A 22,287-nucleotide genomic window follows, 5' to 3' on the forward strand; every position below is an offset into this window, starting at 1 on the left:
CCTTTTGGATAGGGGCACCTGGGTGGCTCAGATGGTTAAGCATCTGCCTTTGGCTCAGGTCATGATCCCAGGGTCCTGGGATCGAGTCCTGCATCGGGCTCCCTGCTCCGCGGGAAGCCTGCTTCTCCCTCTCCCACTCCCCCTGCTTGTGTTCCCTCTCTCGCTGTGTCTCTTCTCTGTCAAATAAATAAATAAAATCTTTTTGGATAAAAGTCATGGAACACCTGAGCCTCAGCTTTATGTATTAATGATCTATGTCCCAAGGCCATTTTTGGGATGGGGGAATGGAGGGGGAAGGGTGAGGGGCAGAGTGGCATACTTGAGAGAATAGCCTGCTACATCCTCACTTGGTTGGTTTGCATAGTTCATGTACACTTGTGGTATCCCATCCCAAATTTCACAAAACTCTTGTAATGAACTTTTATAACTTAGTAAAAAAGAAATGCTCAAACTAAATCTTACTCTGTTTAAATGTGTCTCTGAATGATTTTTCTAATTTGTTTGGAATAGGTACTTACATCTTTATATAGTTGTAATGAAGATGCTAGTCAGTTTTATGTTTTGCTTTTCAGTTAGTGTTCTGCTAGGTGCTTTACATGCATTATCCCATTTGATCCTCAGGACAATTAGAAAGAGAAACCTATTATTGCTCCTATTTTATAGAAGGTGAAACCAAGTATGGGGATTTTATTTTATTTTTTTAGAGATTTTTATTTTTAAGTAATCTCTACATCCAACGTGGGGCTCAAACTTAAAACCCAGAGATCAAAAGTCGCATGCTCTACACTGAGCCAGCCAGATGCCTTGAGTATGGGGATTTTAAATAAGATCACAATAGCCAGAAAAAGTACAGCTGGAGATTCAAATCCAGGTCTGTGTGATTTGGAAATGTTTGAACTCTTACCTACTAGCCCATGCTGCCTCCTTTGTTATGAAGCCAGACTGTTCATGAAACTATTGTGTCTAATTAGTAGAGTTTCTCACTTTTCAGCATTTACTGACAAATTTTTTTATGACTAGAACCCATATAACGACTGTTCCAATTTCTTGTTTTATAGGAACTGAAAGATGTGGGCCATCGTGATCAGATGGCTGCAGCCAGAGGAATCCTGCAGAAAAACATTCCAATCCTCTATACTGCATCCCAGGCATGCCTACAGCACCCTGATGTTGCAGCGTATAAGGCTAACAGAGACCTAATATATAAGCAGCTGCAGCAGGCGGTCACAGGCATTTCCAATGCAGCCCAAGCCACTGCATCAGACGATGCTTCCCAGCACCAGGGTGGAGGAGGAGGAGAACTGGCATATGCACTTAATAATTTTGATGTAAGTTATACTTGGGAGGCAACTTCAGGTTCTTGACCATCTGCCCAAAGTTAAGAGGTTTCTAGGGAAATGTGGTCATGGTTTCTGATGCAAGTTCATTTTCTACTTTAGATTTGCAGTCTCTGTCAAAAGAAATTTTAGAAATCATTGGTCTACTTGATCTTGACTTGGCCTACAAAATTTTTTCCTTTTTCTTTCTCTTTTTTCTTCTTTTCTCCTCTTTTCTTTTTTGTTAAACTTCTAAATTCTTTTATTAAACTTACGTTTCCTATGGGGTCATTATTTGTTGAGGATATGAGTTTGGTTCATTTCACCCAAGATTGTAACCTTTCGGCAGATGTAAAGCTTTGGGAGATAGAGGCAAAGTGCATGCAGACTCTGACCTCCAGGGGCTCACAGTTTAGTGGGAAAAACAGATACATCATAAGTGATTATGACACAAGTGTTATGTTAATCTTACTTGTCTGCCTAGAGCCTAGATGCACTTCTCAATAACTAAATCGTAATAATATATAAAATTTATTCAAGTGGAAGCAAATTTGGGCTTAAAATACTCTTAGCATAATTCCATGTAGTTATCTTTTTATAGTTGATGTCCTGGATCTGTTCTGTATATACGTTCTCTGTTCACACTGTCCTATATATCAACTTTTTTTGGTGGGGTTTTGGGTGGTGGTGGTGGTGGTGGGTTTTTTTTTTTTTTTTTTTAACACTTCTACCCACAATGCCTCATGGCTTCCAGTAGATGGCAGCAGTTTAAGATTTTTTTTTTAAGTGCTTTTTTTTCTTTCTTTAAACCCACTGTTGGGTTTCATTATTATTATTACTTTTTTTTTTATTATTAACATAAGAGAAAATTGCCTTCTATGTGGCCAGCATCCTTTCATAAGTAGGAATGCTTTGAAGTAGAGAATCTATAATGGAGTGCATTTTGTTTTTAACAGTTTTTCCTTGCCTTTATCTTTTCTTCCTTTGTCTGACCCTTTATTTTGGCTTGTGTAACTGAACATTGCTGATAACGCATGACTGATTTAAGACTTCATAAATCATAAAATTCTACAGACCATGGTGTTAGAAATTACTTTTTACACTGGAACCTTAATTATTAAATGCCTTTATAGTAAACTTACGACGCATCTTAAAATTTATTGACACTTTTTTCCACCCCACTCAAATTTGGCAGTCTTAGGTATCGGCCTCTGTGAAGGCACTAAGGATTACATTTTGCCCTCATTTGAGTAGTAAATGTCAGAGGCTCCTTAACCTGTTAGGACTAGAGTGAGACTTCATAAAATGAGGGGGTTGGACGAAGTGATTGCAGGCCCATTGCAGCTTAATGACTTTTAAAATTCTATGACCACTCATTCCTCATTCTTATTGGTCAGAAGTCATTGTGTATTCAGTTTTAACCAGAGAAATCTTTTTTTTTTTTTAAAGACTTTATTTGCGAGAGAGAGTGAGAGAGCACGAGAGCAGGGAGGGTCAGAGGGAGCAGCAGACTCCCCGCGGAGCAGGGAGCCTGATGCGGGACTCAGTCCCAGGACCCTGGGATCATGACCCGAGCCAAAGGCAGATGCTTAACTGACTGAGCCACCCAGGTGCCCCAACCAGAAAAATCTTGAAATAACTTAATCTGGTAAGAAAAATGGTCAGCTAAAATGTGGGTTAATAATGAAGTGGAGGCCTTACATGTTCAGTTTTGAAACTGAGGGTTCTTGGGAATGGAAAGAAGAAATGTATACTTACTGGGAAAGGGCAAGCTTTTTTAAAGAAAAAACTTGGCCTTTAACTTTAAATCGGTAAGAACAGTCCCCATAAAGAAAAATTAAAGGGAAAATATTTGCACAGACATTTACCAGTGTGAGGATAAATTGTATTAAATGGAAAAGTTGGAGGGAGGCCAATAGCTGCTGTCCTGGGGGTATTGATGTTTGACCTTGTACCTAAAGCTTGCTTGTGACCTGACCTCACTCACCACTGGTAAAGCTGGATTTAAGTGGAGTCAGGGGAGTGAAGAGGAGACAGAGGAAGGTTTTATTCTTACTGGGGCAGTTATACCTCACAGAGTGGCTTTTTGGGGATGGATTGCTATCATCTCTTACAGATTACCTCAGAGTCTTTAAGCAAAGAGAGTCTCTAATTTAGACATAACAGGTTGAATATGAGACTGCATTGTTTATAAAATTTGATGAGGTGTGTAAGATGAGGAAAATAGATTGGAATTGATTATAAATGCATTCCTTTCTGAAACTTTGAGGACAGAAGTCAGTGTCTGTTTTTATTGTTTTTTTGCTGTGAAACAGTTCTGCTCTTGTCATACAGCAGTTTTATACTCTGTATATAGAAAAGGAAAAGAGAGCTCACTTATTTTCCTTGAAATTCTCATTTGGTAACTTCACTAATACTGTAGAAGCTGGCATGTAGATGTTCAGATTCAGTAGCGTGAATATGATTTTTGTGCTGATGTATTTGTTTGCATTTGTAGTATGTTATCTTACTGAGGCCCCATTCAGCTGGATAGTATTGCTTCCAGTGCTGCCTTTGAGAAGTGGTCTATCATGGGCCAACTTGTATGGCTCTATCATCTAACAAGAAGTATAACTTTTTTTAGGCATTGGAATTTTTATATTAAATCTTGATGTTCCTGATCAACACTTTGCTCACCTTCATTAATAATGGAGGGAACAGAGATTACCACTAAGATTCAATAACACTTTCTCTGCAGAAACAAATCATTGTGGACCCCTTGAGCTTCAGTGAGGAGCGCTTTAGACCTTCCCTGGAGGAGCGCCTAGAAAGCATCATTAGTGGGGCTGCCCTGATGGCCGACTCGTCCTGCACACGTGATGACCGGCGTGAGAGAATTGTAGCAGAGTGTAATGCTGTCCGCCAGGCCCTGCAGGACCTGCTCTCAGAGTACATGGGCAATGTGAGTATCCGAACTTTTCCTTTGAAGTGAAGAGTTTTTGTAACAGATGCTGGATCTGAAATGTTTTAACTAAAAATGGCTAGTATGCTCTTGGTTCCTTGACCCTTTAGAGATGGGCAAATTTTTCAAGGAATGGATCAAAAAATGGCTTTCTATGTTCCCCTTTCCTCCCAACTTTTTATATTGAAAATTTTTAACTTGTAAAAATCCTACAGTGAGAACCCATCTACCCTTTATCTAGATTTATCAGTTAAAACTTAGATACATGTGCATGTTTGTGTGAACAGATGTATGGTTTATTTGTATAAATATATGCACACACACAAAACCTTTTTTTCTATTTAACATTTGGATGTAAGTTGCAGGTATTGTGTTGGTTCAGCTCTAAACACCTTAGCATCCATGTACTAAGGATAATGACCTTCAATATCCCTAAAGTTCCATTATCACATCTAGGCCGCCATCTAATTTTGGGCAAAAGGGAATGCTGAAAATATTTATAGTTGGTAGTTTTTTTCATGGACCATATAGAATGTCATAAGAAGTGGTAATTACCAACTACAGGTGAGTATTAGATGAACTGAGTAGTGGTTTTGAATTTTTAAGGTTTGTGTTTAAAAATCAATGCTCTAGAAAAATTTTTTTCCCATAGATAATACTGTACTTGTTGATTTTTATCTCTATTGTCATTACCTTCCTTTTTCCTTCCATGATACTTCTGCAATTCCAGTTACCTAATGCTTAGAGTTACTGTAATTTAGACCTTGTACCCAATATTTACTGCCGCAGAAAAGGAATAAGTTAAATAAAATTTATATAAAATCATTTTAAAGGGAAGAGAACAATACAAACTAGTTCTCACTAGTGATTTTTGCTTGTTTAATGCTTTTCAGGGAAAGATCTTGGTACTTTTTCATTTATTCATTTGCCATATATCTTACTTGTTCACTTATATGCCTATATAAGTGAACATATAATGTTGAGTCATAATGGAATTCCTAGGGTGAAGATGAATGCCTTAGTGTGTTTATCTTTTTTCTACCATATTGTGAAATTAGTGAACCATATTGAATTTTTTTAAGCCATTGCCATGTTTTGATCGTATGCAGTCTACCTCAGAAAAATGAGCTTAGAGGCTTAGTTAAATCAGATGGAAAAAGCAGTTGATAAGTCAGTGAAAATGTGGGGCACATTTAAAAATCCGTACCTTAGCTTGAAAATCAAAATATAAAAAAATGGATAATTTGAAGAATGGTTCACTATATTAGAATTTTAAACAGGGAAACAAAGGACTCGGTATGTGTGTGGATCAGTTATCTGCTATCACATATAGTACTGAAGTACAAAAATATAAAATGTAGTTATGATTAGGAAAATGCTTTAAAAGCAGTCTTTGGCTGGGAAGAATACTTGATAAATTTCTTCTTATTGCTCCATATGAGAGCTTCTTAACCATTCTGCATGTAAGACCTTCCTAACAATCCCTTGAGTCTTGGGCTTGGTTGGATCTTGCCCTAGTTGTCCCTGGTCATGAGTAACCTAGTTCCTCTCCAGAGTGTCATACAAATACTATTTTCAGTTTGTGCCACAGATGTAAGTAAAGGTAGGAAACACTCATTTATGCTTGAAGACATGGAGACCGTAACATCACTCATACATAACATTTTATTATGTAAGTGAAAGCTAGAACCATGATCTTTGTTTGGCTGAAATTTAAAGATTATGGTGGAGGTTTTGAAAGAAATTATCTTGAGATTCAGATTATATTTTAGAAGATGGACTCTGGGCATGTTTTTCTTAAAGATAAAAATTTTTAGTTCCCTTGTATTGACTCACATAACATTGAGCAGGTGATGGAATGAAGATAAAGCTGGGGGAGGGCAATGAAGCACACTTGAAAGCTTAAAACCTCATAGGGTCTGCAAGAAGCAGAAGCAATTGAGGTGAGATTTTTGCTTATTTTGGAAGCTTTCAAAAGCATTCAGAACCTTTAGTAACAATCAGAATTTAACCAGCAGTATCTGCCTATTGCTAACTTCATACTGAGTGTGTGTCACAAGCAAACGAGTGCTGGGCGCTGGGTAGAGGAGGAATGAGGCACTGTCTTTTCCTTCTAATACAGGGTCTCTACAGAACATTTATGGGGAGTGCCATTGTGCTGCTAAAATGCCATGGGGATTGCAAGGAGGGATGAGGTTATTTCTAGCTGGGAAGCCTGAGAGGTCTTTATGGAGGATTAATTTTACATTCTTTAGCTCTACCTTGATTTTTTGAAAAAGGCTCACTTTAAGTTTTGATTATTTCTCTTAAAAATATTAAGCAAATAATTATGATATGTGGAAAATTAAGACAATCTGGCTTAATTAAAACTGGTTCACTACATGGAACTTTGTTGACAGAGTGGTCAAATACAGAGCGACTGATGTATTTTTATTTTTATTATTTATTTATCAGAGAGAGAGAGAGAGAGAGAGCGTGCCTGCCTGTGCGTGAGTGGGGGAGGGGCAGAGGGAGAGGGAGACCAGGAGGGAGAGAAGCAGCCTCCCTCCCTGCTTAGCACAGAGCCCAACACAGAGCTCAGTCTCATAACCCTGAGATCATGACCTGAGCCAAAATCGAGTTGGCCACTTAACTAAGCTACTCAGGCATGCCTGATATATTTTTATTTTTTTTCATTTCCTGGCTTCTCTCAGTAATGTCATTTTTTTTCTAGGTACATACTCTTAAAATCTTGCTATCATCTCTAATCTTCCTTCTTCATCCTGTGTGGTCATTTACCAGGTTTCTGTTGGGTTTTCCCCTAAGGCAGTGATTTTGAACTTTGGATGCACATTAGAATCCCTGGGGAATTTAAAAAAAAATCTTGATGTCTAGGTTGTACCTCATTTAAATCAGGGTCACTGAATTGAGGTCCAGGTGACAGTATTTTTTTTTTTTAAGATTATTTATTTATTTATTTGACAGAGACAGAGAGCGAGAGCAGGAACACAAGCAGTGGGAGTGGGAGAGGGAGAGCAGGCTTCCCGCCGAGCAGGGAGCCCGATGTGGGACTCGATCCCAGGACCCTGGGATCATGACCTGAGCCAAAGGCAGACGCTTAACGACTGAGCCACTCAGGCGCCCAGTATTTTTTTTTTTTTTTTTTAAGATTTTATTTATTTATTTGAGAGAGAGAGAGCTCAGGTGAGGGCACATGAGTTGGGGGGGGGGGGGTGCAGACTACCTGCTAGCAGGGAGCCCAATGATGTGGGTGTTCATCCCAGGACCTTTGGATCATGACCTCAGCCACCCATGTGTCCCCAGGTGACAGTATTTTTTAAAAGTTTCTCAGGTGATACCAGTGTGTAGTTAAGGTGGAGAAACTCCTGATGCTTTACTGCATTTGTCCCTACTGTCTCCACTGCCATTGCTTTATTCTAGGCTCTACTCACTTTCTTTGTTGTCTAGTCTGTTGTGCTTCCTTAGGCGAGTCTGTGTTCATCCCTTCAGTAGGACACAGTTCATTCTGTGTTTCAAATTCTCTTCCTACTTCTTGAAAACCTAACCTGCTCTTGCTTCAAGGCCCACATTTTTTCCCTCCATCTATTTGCTGGAGGCTCTTTAAAACAGCGCCATCCTGCATTATTTCTTTGCTGTTTGGAGTTTTGTGCGTAATTGTTGACTTCCTTGAATTGTTGCTTAATTGTATTTCTTTATCCATGTAATTTCTGCGGCTATGTTTAAGCTTGTAAAAGACAGGAACTGGGGCACCTGGGTGGCTGGGCCTGGAGTCTGCTTAAGATTCTCTCTCCCTCTCTAAAATGAATGAACGAATGAATGAATGAACGACAGGAACTATTTAAAAATACTTTCAGGGACTGGTATAATACTAGAAGAGGTATTCAGTAAGTAATTGCTTTATAGAGTAACTCATGCTGACGGGGAATGAATGAAACAGACAATTTTGCATATTCATGGTGCTAGGGATATTAGTGAAAAAAAGAATCAAAAGATCCTTGCCTTTATGGGCCTTACATTTTAGAAGGTTATAGGAAAGGAGGCCATGGGTGATTTACCACTACTTCCTGTAGATCTCAGTATATGATGACATTTGTAGAAAAAACTAAACCAAGTACTCTGAAATAAGCAGTGAGGGAAAGTGGTGTCCTAGGTCACAGTAGAGTTAAATTTGATTCATCAGGTGAGAGCCAAACTCCCTTTTAAAGGCTTCAAGGGCCAGGAGGCCAACAGCCTTAATGCTCCTGCTTGCATTGCAGTTTAGAGTTGGAGGTTACTCTTGGCTGTATTGCTAACTTACTGTACTGAGAGCTAAGAGATATTGATGTTAAAAGTAATGCATTTGACCCCTACTTACTGAACATTATGGAAATGCCTCAGATGCATGACAGTAGAGGTCTTTTGACATTCAGTAGATCTTTGTAGTCCCACAAATGACTTCCAGGTTTCCTTGAAATGAAATGTGGTTATTGTGGTTAAGTTTAATTTGTTCATGCTCTATCAACTTAAGGTTACTCCTGGGAGGGTTCTAGAGAAGGAAAAACAACTTGGATGCGTGTCCTAATCTTAAAAGGCTTAAAAGCAAATGGATTGAAATTAAAATGAAATGGAATTGAATTTGAAAAAAATTGTTACCACTTTGTTTATTTTTTCATAATTGAAAGTCATACATACACATTAAATTACTGAACCACTACTATTAACATTAGGAATAGGCTTTCCAATTTTTTCCCCTTTCTTGTATGTAGTGGGTTTTTTTTTTAATTTTATTTTAAAATAGTTTTAACCCTTTTATTGTTCCCTGCATATAACAAAATACATAATTAGGGTTCAAACCATTATGATAATGGGTTAAAACAAGCTGCAAGGTTAATGGGTTAAATTTTTTCTTTCTTAAATACATAGCTGACTTGGGAGCTCAGTTGTGTGTTAGAATGTTCTCTGAAGTTATTCAATGCCAGTGAAAAACAACATTCTGAAGAGCCTTGTACTTCATGCAGTTGATTTCTATATTTCACACCCTTCATTCTGCTGAGGAATATGCTGATCGTCAATATGTTCCTTTCTCCCTTTATTAGAGCATGTGCTTTGAGTTGTTTTCCCAGTAGAATTAACTGTGACCATGCTTGCTTGTTTCTGTTACCACACTCATCTTCAAGCCTCCTGACCTCTCAAAAAATGATAAACAGAACTCCTCCCTACCCCTTATCCTCCAGATCTGAAAATACTTAACACAGTATCTGAAATATAGAAGGCCCTCAATCTTTGAAATGAATTTCGTTTGATTTTGGCCTGAGCAGTCTTGGTCATGTTTGACCAACGAGTTAGGACTTAAAATTGATGAGAACAAGCTCAGGCTTTGGGCTTGAGTAGCTCTAGTTGTGTGCCATCCAGTGTGGTAGCCACTAGCCACATGTGGCTCTCAAGTACCTGAAATGTAACTGTTTAAACTGAGATGTGCTGTAAGTACAAATTCCTCGCCATATTTGAAAAACTGAGTACACAGAAAAAGGATGTAAAATATCTCAATACCTTGCAGTATTTTGGGTATATTGGGTTAAATATAATCTGTTCTTGGGCGCCTGGGTGGCTCAGTTGGTTAAGCGACTGCCTTCAGCTCAGGTCATGATCCTGGAGTCCCGGGATCGAGTCCCGCATCGGGCTCTCTGCTTGGCGGGGAGTCTGCTTCTCCCTCTGACCCTCCTCCCTCTCATGCTCTCTGTCTCTCATTCTCTCTCTCTCAAATAAATAAATAAAATCTTAAAAAAAAAAATATATATATATATATATAATCTGTTCTTAAACTTTTTACCTGTTTCTTTTTATTTACAGCTACTAGAAAATTTAAAATTATATGTAGTTTTTGTTACTTGGTCACATTTTATATCTCTTGGGTAGTTCTGACTACTGGGTAACCAGCCAGCTAAGGTGAGTAGGTAAGTTTGGCATTAACCTCCTCATTGAATGTCCAAAATGGTACCATATCCATACATGGTAGCTATCATAGCTTGTATTTTTTATACCTAAAACTATAGTTTCAGACAGAAGAAAATTGGTATAGCTTAGAACCTGGTGAGGATGATGTTGCTTAAAGATAAGTTTATCTTTGTTCTTGCCCAAAAACATTGGATGCAGTGGTAATTAGGATCCTAAAAGAGGAGTGCAATAACTGGGCTTTCTTTCTTTTTTTTTTTTTTTGGATTGCCCTGGGTATATATTTGAGGGGTTTGATTATGTTAATATAGCAGGCATAAAATTTTTATTTGATTTGGATAATAGTTTGATATGGAATGTATGACTAGGATGCAGTTAATATTCACTTTCAAAGATATATTGTTACTTTAGTGAAGAGAAGCACTTAATTTAGATGCTAATCTCTTCTCAGTTTTGCAAATGCCTTCCTGGAATCACTTTACTATAGCCAGAGCTTCCAGCTTTTGAAGGAGTTGTTTTCGAAGAGCTTGTAACTACATTATTTTGTAGCTGCATTTCTTATTTTCAAAATTAGAACAGCTTACTTTTTTTCTGATGATAATTTTTTTTTTTTAAGATTTTATTTTTTTTGACAGAGACACAGAGAGAGAGGGAACACAAGCAGGGGGAGTGGGAGAGGGAGAGAGATAAGCAGGCTTCCCGCTGAGCAGGGAGCCCGATGCGGGGCTGGATCCCAGGACACTGTGATCATGACCTGAGCCAAAGGCAGACGTTTAACGACTGAGCCACCCAGGCGCCCCTAATTATAATTCTAAGTTCATTATATATAACGTGTAATCCTACCACCTATTTTTGGTGTCCAACATTCCAGCCTTCTTTGTGCATATGTTTGTATGCACACACATATCTGTTTTTTTCTTACCATTTCTTTTTTTTTATTAACAATAAAAATGAGGGTTATCTGTACTATCATACTGTGTACCATATGGCAGCCATTGTCCTAAAAGACATATGTTTGTACCTGTTTTGCTGTCATAATAACCTATATTGAGTTATTTGCTCAAAAATACATAAACATACAGCTGAGATCTCTGACCTGAAAGTCTGGCTCTTAATACCTTTATCATTGTGCATCTTTACTATAGCAAATGTGGTTTTACATCATCATCTTTAATGGCTGCGGAGCTTTCCACTGCATTGCTTTATAAATGACTGTTCCGAAATTAAATACTCCACCCTAAATAAGATAAACCCAGGTCTGGTATAGCTGCTTGAAGTGAGCCAACAGGAAGGGTTTTTACAGTGTCCTCCCAAAGTTAGACTTTCTGATGTTGAGTGTCATAGATGTTTCAGTTGGCTCTGTGATGTGCAGCTACGTGGCTGAGGTTTGTTATACAATATGCTTTGATTTCCATCTTTATTTGAACCTATGGGTTTCTTGTAATAAACTCTCGCCTGTATTGCTAGGCCATAGTTCTCTAGCTGTGCTTGCATATGATTTTATTGATTTGTTAGTGTAGGCTTTTCTGTGAGCTGCCTAGCATATTCGGGAGAATTTAGACATAAATAGATGTTGCATTGCATGCAAAATTGGAGCACATGTAGGACTTGTTTCTATTGGTGGAGCAGCATTTATTTAATTTGGAAATCTTATTTGTCAAAGATTGTGTGATTTTTCTCACACTGGGGGCAAGAGGTTTAAAACTTAACTCTGAGGACCTCTCCTCAAGTTATATTTTGTGTTGCTTTCTGAGAGGTTCAAGGTTCTTCCCGGTGCGTGCTACTCTGGCATTACAAATTGCGGTATTTAACAGGCAAGTTTTTAACCTTTTATATACAGAAAGATGCATGTCTGGAATGCTGCTCGCCTAATGGAGCAATAGTGGAATGGTCTCTTGAGATTAGGATGATGGAGTAGATATGGAAGCCTGCCCAGTGTCAGCTGCAGATTGATCAGGTTTTAGCCTCCATAAGATGGCTGTTAGACTATCCTTGGTATTATTTTATGCTCTTCAGATATTGGGCAGTCTTGAAAAGATTTTATATCAAAAAAGGTTTTTGGATTAAAAGGTTAAACCTCCAAATATATCCATATTAGTAATTGTCCCTAGGTGGTGGGGTGGTAGGCAGTATAAATTTTCTTCTATATTTTGCCCCACATTTTTTGGATAGTGTTTCTTATGGTCATAATGAAAAAGTTTAAAGTAAACTTAGACCCCTTAGTTTCATGCATCTTGGATTTTTAGTTTTGTTTTTTTTTTTTAAGATTTATTTATTTATTTATTTATTTATTTATTAATAAAGATTTTATTTATTCATCTGACAGAGAGAGCGTGAACAAGCAGGGGGAGCCAGAGGGAGAGGGAGAGGCAGGCTCCCTGCTGAGCAAGCAGCTGATTCCAGGACCCTGGGATCATGATCTGAGCCAAAGGCAGCCTCTTAACTGACTGAGCCACCCAGGTGCCCCTATTTATTTATTTTTTAAAAAGATTTGTTTAGTTATCTTAGAGAAAGAGCATGCCTGCACTAGTGGGAGGGACAGGGAGAGGGATAGAAAATCCCAAGGAGACTGTGCGCTGAGCACGGAGCCTGACGTGGGGCTCAATCCCAGGACCCTGAGACCATGATCTGAGCTGAAAGCAAGAACGGGGGCACTCAACCGACTATGCCACCCAGATGCCCCTAAAGATTTTATTTTTAAGTAGTCTCTGCCCTCAACATGGGGGCTCAAATCCACAACCCCAAGACCAAGGGTCCCAACTGGAGCCAGCCAGGCACCCCTTAGATTTTGTTTATAATTATATACTGTGTGTATTTCCAAGGTACTGTTAATATGGGAACATTGAGGATTTTTCACTTTAATAAGGCCTTGATTCATCTTTTTAAGGTAATGATTCATTCAAGACTAATTTGACTGAAGTGATAAGTTGTGTGGGTTTTTTTGTTTTGCTTACTGTAATATGTATTTCTAACAAGTGTTGGTCAAAATACGGTCTCTTACCTCTGTGTGATAGTGTTTGCGTCATCCTTTTCTTGAACTGTTTATCCAAGTGATTTTTGACCATGGAAGTGTAGAATTGTAAAATTTAGAATTTAAAGGTGACATTAATTACCTAGTGCAGGGTTTGACAAATTACTGTTCTCAGGTTAAGTCTGGCTTCCTATTTTTGTAAATAAAATTTTATTGAACACAGCTCTGCCCATTTATTTATCATCTATGGCTGTTTTTCCACTACAGTGGCATAGTTGAATAGTTGTGATCTAGAATGTCCGTATGTGACAAACATCTAAAACTAAAAGCGAATGGCCGCTAAAGCCTGAAATATTTGCTATCTGGCCCTTTCTAGAAGTCTGGTGAGATTTAATGTAGTCCAGCCCAGTACTTTTTTTGAAGGTTCTGAGTTACCAATTCAATTTCTTTAATGGATATAAGACTATTTAGGTTTTGTGTTTCTTCTTGCATAAATTTTTGAAGTTTATGGCTTTAAAGGAGTTGTCCATTTTATCCAATTAGTCAAATTTTATATGCAGAGTTTTTTGTAGGATTCTTTTTACTATCTTTTTATGTTTGTGGGGATTCTGTAGTCATATTCTTTAATTTATTCCTAGTGTTGGTAATTTGTATTTGCTCATTTTTTTTTTTTGGTCAGTCTGGCTATAGGTTTATCAATTTTATTGATCTTTTGAAATAACCAACTTTTGGTTTTACTGAGTTTTCGGTTATTTTCAATTTTACTGATTTCTGCACTTTATCTTTTTTTTCCTCCTGCTTCCTTCGGGTTTATTTTTTATTTTAAAGGTTTTATTTATTTATTTGACAAAGAGAGACATAGCAAGAGAGGGAACACAAGCAGGGGGAGTGGGAGAGGGAGAAGCAGGCTTCCCGCCGAGCAGGGAGCCCTATGCGGGGCTCGATCCCAGGACCCTGGGATCATGACGTGAGCTGAAGGCAGACGCCCAACGACTGAGCCACCCAGGCGTCCCCCCTTTGGGTTTATTTTGTTCTCCAGTTTCTTGAGGTGAGAATTCAGGTTATCGGTTTGAGACCTTTTTTTTTTTGGTAAAGATTTAGGGTAGATTTTCATATAAGGCCTACTTTGTCTGCATCCCATAAATTTTGATATATTGTCTTTTTTGTTTAGTTCAAAATATTTTAAAAATTTTCCTTGAGTCTTCCTCAGGGCAGTGGATTATTTGGCAGTATGTTATTTAATTTCCAACTAGATGGAAATATTTTTGTTATATTTCTTTTATTTCTAGTTTAATTAAAACTTAATGTGACCAAAGAACATACTTTGCATCATTTCATTTCTTTATTTTATTTATTTATTTATTTTTAAAAGATTTTATTTATTTATTTGACAGAGAGAGACACAGCGAGAGAGGGAACACAGGCAGGGGGAGTGGGAGAGGGAGAAGCAGGCTTCCCACAGAGCAGAGAGCCCGACATGGAACTCGATCCCAGGACCCTGGGACCGTGACCCGAGCCGAAGGCAGTTGGTTAACAACTGAGCCACCCAGGCGCCCCATTTCATTTCTTTAAATTGTTCATTAGAGCACCCAGTGCTACTTTCGTGAATGTTATATCCGCATTTGGAAAGAATATATGAATTGTGCTATTGTTGGAGTGATTTATAAATGTCAATTAGATCCACTTGGTTGATGGTATTGGTTGATCAGTTTGGTTCAGTTCTTCCATATATTGCTTATCTATCTGTCTGTCTATTGCCAGCTTGCTCTTAATGATTACTGAGAAAGGAGTGTTGCAGTTTACAGCTATGATTGTGGATTTGGCCCTTTCTCACTTCAGTTCTCAGATTGCTACTCTGTGCATTCTGTCCATGGTTTTTGGGTGCAGTCATTGTGATAGGGTAGATTAGGTTTATTCCTTCTTAACCAGAAGCAAAACCCAGCTACCTATTTTCAGAACAGCCTGAAAATAGGGATAACTTGGGCATGATAATACCTAGGTAAAAACAGTTAGGACTAGAGCTGAGGCTTCTGAGTTTTAGTCCAGGGCTACTCCTGCTGGTACTTTTCACATGTGATGCCATGGACCGTGGACAATAAGCTGATGCTTCCAGAGAATAGGACTTACTAGGCTTGATCAAATGTTCCCTTCCCTAGAGCTGCTTTCTCAGTGGTAAAACTGGATTATTAATGGCTGCCCCTCCACCTGATTTTGTTTAAAGGCACAGAGAACCTATCAAATAAGACCAAGTAAAATGATGAAGATTGGATAATGGTTGGTGGTATTGCAAAAAATAGGAAAATGCCTAAGAGCAATAAATGAAGTACAGCCACGAACAAGGTAAACAGGGATCTGCATAGGCAGAGACTGAGGCTGTTCTCAAGAGTGACAGGTCCTTCCTGGCTTTGTGTCACAACTCCATTCCTTGCTGCTCTCTTCCTATAGCGAAGAGCCAAAGTGGCACTACCCCATCCTTTAGTTCAGGCATTGAAGCATAGCGGCAAGATGGGTCTTTTTCCCTCCTCAACTGGGGGGGGGGGAGCGGGGGGGGAGGGAAGGGGAGAATAGATAGCATATTTGATGTGAACGTAAAAATATAAAGTGCTGGGCGCCTGGGTGGCTCAGTTGGTTAAGCGACTGCCTTCGGCTCAGGTCATGATCCTGGAGTCCCTGGATCGAGTCCCGCATCGGGCTCCCTGCTCGGCAGGGAGTCTGCTTCTCCCTCTGACCCTCCCGACCCTCCCCCCTCTCATGCTCTCTCTCTCTCAGTCTCTCTCTCAAATAAATAAATAAAATATTTAAAATATATATATATATATAAAGTGCTATACACTTGAAAATTGGCATTGTTTTATTTTTTTATTATTTTTTAAAGATTTTTTTTATTTATGTGACAGAAAGAGCGCACAAGCAGGGGGAATGGCAGGCAGAGAGAGAGGGAGAAGCAGGCTCCCCACTGAGCAGGGAGCCCGTTCCGGGGCTCGATCCCAGGACCCCAGAATCATGACCTGAAGGCAGACACCTAACCGACTGAACCACCCAAGCGCCCCGAAAATTGGCATTGTTTTAGATGCATTTGTAATACTGTTCCTTTTTCCTCATTTATTCTTTTTGGCCCGAAAGTAGGCTTTGCTTTTGGCAAAATTGTCACGTGTTGATAATAAGAAATTCAGTTAAAATATTGTTACTGTTTAAATGTGGCAAACTAGGGGTTTTGGGAGGTTACCTGTTTATTTTACCTAGAATGCTCATATATGACAAACATGTAAAATTAAGCTTATCAGTCATAACTTTCTACCTTAATATTTTCTGTCCATTGATCTTAACATTTGTTTTTAGATTACATATTTTAGAGGACTTAAGGTAGTTAATAAAAACTCTTGAGTTTCCGAACTGTCCTTGCCAGAGACAGGTATAGCCTTGTGCCAGGAAATTTCCTTTTCTCTCATTTCAGGTCTGCTTTCTTGAAAGTTACTTTGGTTTTTGTGTTTCTTAGGCAAATATAAAATTAGAAGGGTGAAAGTCTATAGAATGTGATGTTTTCGTCTCTGACTGAATGTCCTTATTCTTTGTTTATTTTGGGTTGAATCTGTGTTCACATCTGATGACTGCTAAGTAAGTGCTTGACAGTCACTAAATAGCTTTAAAGTGCAATATTGGATATTTAGAACCAAAGATTGCTTAGAGCTGATTTTGTTTGGTCATCTCTGAAAATGGCACTGGGACCTGTTCATATTGGCATGATTTGGAGACATACTATAAGAAAGATGTTTTCATTTAGTGATTTATAGTAAAACAACATCTGGGCAGTAAATTGTCTTACAAGTGTTATTTTCAGATGTGTTGAAATGATTGGCCTCCTGTTTCGGTTTTACTCCAGTTGCAGATTGTCTGACTTTCGGTTTTATAAAAAATTTGCATTTTGTAATTGTCTACCAAATAGAATGCAGTGTAGCATCTTATTTCAAGGCTTCCTTGCTGATTGTCCTTTAAATTTAACGCCAGAGCATACTTGTCCTGAATTACTTCTTTCTACTTTGAGGGAGAATTATTGGTTTTGTAGATTGAAATATGAAACTCCTCTTCTAGGAATGAAAAGATTTATGTTTTGGCTTGCCCTTGTTTTGTGTCTATATGAACATTGCTTATTATTCCTTTGTATAAAATAACCTGAAATACTGTATAAGGAAAATCATAAATATTTGACCAGTGATACCCAATTACAATCTTTAAAGCTCATAATAATAAATATACTTGTTGCTGGGAAGCAGAACATATTTGTTTATCTTGCCTTTTGTTTTTTTTTTAAGATTCTCTACTGTGAAAAATAGATAAAGACATTATATATATGGGAAAATTATTTGACTTCTTACCCTTAGTGACTTCTGTTGTAATAAAGGATCCCCTTGCGCCCCGCCCCCTTTTTCAAAACAGGTTTTTCTTAGACTATTACAATTTCTTTTTTTTTTTTTTTAAGATTTTATATATTTACTTGTCAGAGAGAGAGAGCACAAGCAGGGGGAGTGGCAAGGAGAGGGAGAAGCAGGCTCCCCACTGAACAAGGAGCCCAGTGTGGGACTCCATCCCAAGACCCTGGGATCATGACCTGATCCAAGGACAGGCGCTTAACCAGCTGAGCCACCCAGGCATCCCTAGACTATTAAAATTTTTTTCTTTCTTTCTTTTTTTCAAGCCACCTCCGGCTCTTTTTTTTTTTTAAGATTTTATTTATTTACTTGACAGGTAGAGAGCGAGCACAGGTAGGCAGAGCAGCAGGCAGAGGGAGAGGGAGAAGGAGATTCCCCACCGAGCAGGGAGCCCATGTGGGGCTTGATCCCAGGACCCTGGGATCATGACCCGAGCCGAAGGCAGATGCTTAACTGACCGAGCCACCCAGGTGCCCCTTAAAATTTCTTAATTGAGGAAACGGACTCAAAGTGTTAGGAGGACATTTGTTGGTTTTTCTTTTTCAAAACAGTATTAAATTTTACAGCATTCAGAAAAAAATGCAATTTTAAAACTGAAAATTTCTAATCAGTATTTTTTAAAACTGACTCCATTGCCTAGTTCTTCTTTGCTTTCTACAGCTCTTTCATTTTGGCAAACTCTAGAAGCTGAAATCAAACTAATTTTTTTGACTAGCGTTTCCCAAGGCAGCGCAAAATTATCCATTTTCTTTAAAGATTTTATTTATTTATTTGACAGAGAGAGACACAGCGAGAGAGGAAACACAAGCAGGGGGAGTGGGAAAGGGAGAAGCAGGCTCCCCGCAGAGCAGGGAGCCCGATGCGGGACTCGATCCCAGGACCCTGGGATCATGACCCGAGCTGAAGGCAGTCGCCCAACCAACTGAGCCACCCAGGTGCCCCAAAATTATCCATTTTCTTAAAACCACTCAGAATCAAGAATTATATTAGTTATAGGGTATGATGATAAATGTCAGTAATTACATGTTTTTTGATTTGAGGCTTTGGTCAGGTGCTAGTTCTTTTAACTGTCAAGAGTTGACAAGATTTTAACATCTAGATATGAATATAGGTTTATGGGGAATTGGACATATAGGAGAATCCCTTATTAAATGACCCAGTGTTGTGGATCTATCACAGATGAAACAAGAAAACAGAGGGTTGATGGTTGTTAAACTTGGTGATGTTGCATAAGGAAGTTCATTTACTATTCTCAATCCTTTTGGATATGTTTGGAACATCCCATATTGTTAAAAAAGAAAGACATATTATCATCATTATGGTTATTTGAGTAGGCCAGGATAATAATACATCATCAGGATATTAGATGTCTAAGGACACATTCCCTACCATGTGTACAGCCCTTCTGAGGGCGTTTGTCTGTCTTGCAAACTCTAGAAGGCCTTGTTTTATCCCAACCATCCCCGACTCCATCTTCCAGTTCATAGCCTGGCCTATGTTTTCTTCTGGGCCAATTAGGTTCTCTTAAGAATTTGTATGGGAAAATAATGAGAAAATGGTGCAATTAGTAAATGGGAACTGAAGCAGGAAATTATGACATTAGGTAGAGTCATGCGGGGTCATGGCAAGGTGAATTTGTGGTTGAGCAGCAGCTATGAATTAGATAGGCAGCATAGACGGTAAGAATGGGTCAGGTATTTGAGGTTGGAGAAGGGTGCAACCAGCTAAGAGGATCTAAGGCTTCCTGTATGGCCACTCCTAAGGCTATTTGCCTACCTGTGCTTGGGTTCTTGTACACATGTGTCCTTGGCAGTAACCCCTTTATCAGTAAATTTGATTTTTTTTTTTGAGAAGAAAAAAGCAGAACTAGTGTAGTCATTGGATGACAGTTTTCTTGGCTAAATTCTTAGTAAGCACTTTTTATTAGAAGGTCAAAAATGGTTATTGCTTAATCATTTAGGCATTCGTGATCCAGTTCCTCAAGCATTCCAAGAGCCATTGCCCTCCCCTGAGTCATATCTTAAAGCTCTATTTTGTATAGTAAGAAACTTTTTTTATTATGTACTTGACTCTTGTATAATTTAGTAGTAATGTTTACATTGCTCTTCACCTGATTGAATGGAATTTAATAAATGGTAGTAATCATGGCTTTCTGGAGGGGGCGGGATAATTTGTCTTCTTGAGATTTCATATTAATCGGAAGTTGCCTCAATAGAGTTTTAGTTGGCTTAAACGCTGTTTTGTTGGTCAACATGATTTCAGAGTCCTTGCTTTTGCTGTTGATTATGAAGACATGGCCTATTGCTAGAGAAAGCCTTACCTGAATATAAGAGTCTCATGTTCTACCGACTGAGCTAGCCGGGCACTAAGCCTTACCTGAATATAAACGTCCTGTCTACTATTATCTTTCTATGTTTTTCCTTTTTTAGTACTCTTTCTGTGGGCAAAAATAAGAATGAGATCTGGCTTAGAAGAGATAATACTGGTACAGTGGAGCTTAAAAAACACAAATGAAATTGTTTTATTATAAAGCACTGAAGCAAGTATAAAACTATATTAAATAGGATATACAAAGACGGAAAGACAAGGTTGACATTGATTGGCATTGAGGAGTGGGCGAGGGGAGAAACAACAATAGATTTGGAATGAGGAGTAAATTAGTGTGCAGGGGATGGCGAATTTCTGGGCTTGGTGGGAATGAAGAGGTATTAAAGAATCATTTTACAAGCAAGACTGGCTAGAAACTGTCCTGTTTTCCCCTGTTAGTGGGTGGCTCACTGACATTGTCAGAGGTCTTGGGAAATGTTTGCCTTTTCCCCTTTAATTTGCTCCTGTGTAGAAAGTTATTGCTCAGACTCTAGATTAGGGGCTTTTGGAGAGAGCTGTTTTGATCATATTTTTATTTTCATATTATAACATCTTCAGTTGGCACCTTTTTTGTAGGGTGGATTTAGCCTTTGATAGGTTTCCTCAGGCCCGAGAGAATGATCTGCTAAAGTAGAAAGGAAACTATTCCATTTAGCCTCTAGACAGTGACACATTAAGGACTAATGACTGCCAAAAGGAAATGTCAAACGCTAAGCTAGTCTACTTTCTTTGGCAGCTGAGAATCCGGTGAATCAACAGTTTTAGGGGGTGTATATTTAATGTGGGTGGAGGAAGAGAGTGTCTAACATTTTTTAAGGCCCTGTTAAGTTCGGCACTCTTGGACTTGGTATCAGTTTCTACTTTGCTAAACCCAAGAAAGGCACATGCCATAGAATATGGATAGTTACTTTTCATGTAGGTAATACTGGATAGAAACATTTTGAGATGTGTTTATGGGCATTGCTTTAATGTGTTTTTATTTAATTGTTGATAGCTGGCTGAAATGTTTTGGATTTGTATGAGGGAGAATACTTTGGAGTTTTGATTGCTTTTGTACCCTTTATTGCAAACGGGAATTATCTGAAGAGTCTTTTTTATTTATTTTTATTTTTTTATTTTTTTAAAGATTTTATTTATTTGAGAGAGAGAGAATGAGAGAGAGAGCACATGCGAGGGGGGAGGGTCAGAGGGAGAAGCAGACTCTCCGCTGAGCAGGGAGCCCGATGTGGGACTCGATCCCGGGACTCCAGGATCATGACCTGAGCCGAAGGCAGTCGCTTAACCAACTGAGCCACCCAGGCGCCCCTATCTGAAGAGTCTTTTTTTTTTTTTTAGATTTTTATTTATTTATTTGAGACAGAGAGAATGAGAGACAGAGATAGAGAGAGCATGAGAGGGGGGAGGGTCAGAGGGAGAAGCAGACTCCCTGCCGAGCAGGGAGCCCGATGCGGGACTCGATGCGGGACTCGATGCGGGACTCGATGCGGGACTCGATCCCGGGACTCGATGCGGGACTCGATCCCGGGACTCGATGCGGGACTCGATGCGGGACTCGATGCGGGACTCGATGCGGGACTCGATCCCGGGACTCCAGCATCATGACCTGAGCCGAAGGCAGTCGCTTAACCAACTGAGCCACCCAGGCGCCCCCTGAAGAGTCTTTTGAAAGAGAAAGGATAAATTTGTGATTCTTGAGGCTTAAGGAGCAAATCTAGGCTGAATACTAAAAATTACTTGTAAGGAAAGGACAACACATTTATAACTTTTAAGCTTATAACCAAGTGGGGTCACGATGCTAGATATTTAAAATTTAACCCTTAAATAGTCACATGCAAGGATGTGGGGGGAAGTGATAGCTAGAGGATACAGGTGATGAAAATGTTCTAATGGTAGTGGTTGCAAATATCTCAATATACTAAAAAACAAACAAACATGGAATTGTATACTTTAATTGGGTGATTTATATATGAATTGTATCTTAATATGCACCCTAATAAATATATATCTTAAAGCTATTTAAAACATTTGCATATTTTTTCATGCACGTATATATGTGTTTACGTACGTGTATCCATGCTAATGATGTGATCAGTATTTTAAATTATATTTCCTATAGGGGATAGGAGCCAAGATAATTTGTGTATCCTATATGAAGTAAAGAATGTTTTTCCCACTTTGAAATGGGGTCCGTGTCTGTTACTGCCATCAGAATGACACTGGTTACATTAAAAGCCTACACTGTGCACAGAGTTGGCCTTTTTAAATCTCCTGGCTCTGTATTGAACGGACTAATGGCCTGCAGTTTTGTGTGGCTATTTCATTTAAGGGTTTTTG

The 22,287-nt window shown here is 38.8% G+C and overlaps 1 protein-coding gene across 3 annotated transcripts in view; it reads left to right on the plus strand.

The window, feature by feature from the left end:
- Positions 1 to 22,287, plus strand: part of CTNNA1 (catenin alpha 1) — a 183,873-nt gene that overhangs the window by 66,364 nt on the left and 95,222 nt on the right. For all 3 annotated transcript variants that reach the window (XM_045893278.3, XM_064595969.1, XM_045893287.3), the window contains exons 6-7: positions 1,059 to 1,328; positions 4,054 to 4,257. In XM_045893278.3, coding sequence (XP_045749234.1) covers positions 1,059 to 1,328; positions 4,054 to 4,257 — 474 coding nt within the window. The remainder of the gene's footprint in view (positions 1 to 1,058; positions 1,329 to 4,053; positions 4,258 to 22,287) is intronic.

This window comes from Mirounga angustirostris, unplaced genomic scaffold, assembly GCF_029215605.1.
Source record: "Mirounga angustirostris isolate CCGP_5_RB_7025 unplaced genomic scaffold, mMirAng1.0.hap1 SCAF_7, whole genome shotgun sequence".
Taxonomy (NCBI): domain Eukaryota; kingdom Metazoa; phylum Chordata; class Mammalia; order Carnivora; family Phocidae; genus Mirounga; species Mirounga angustirostris.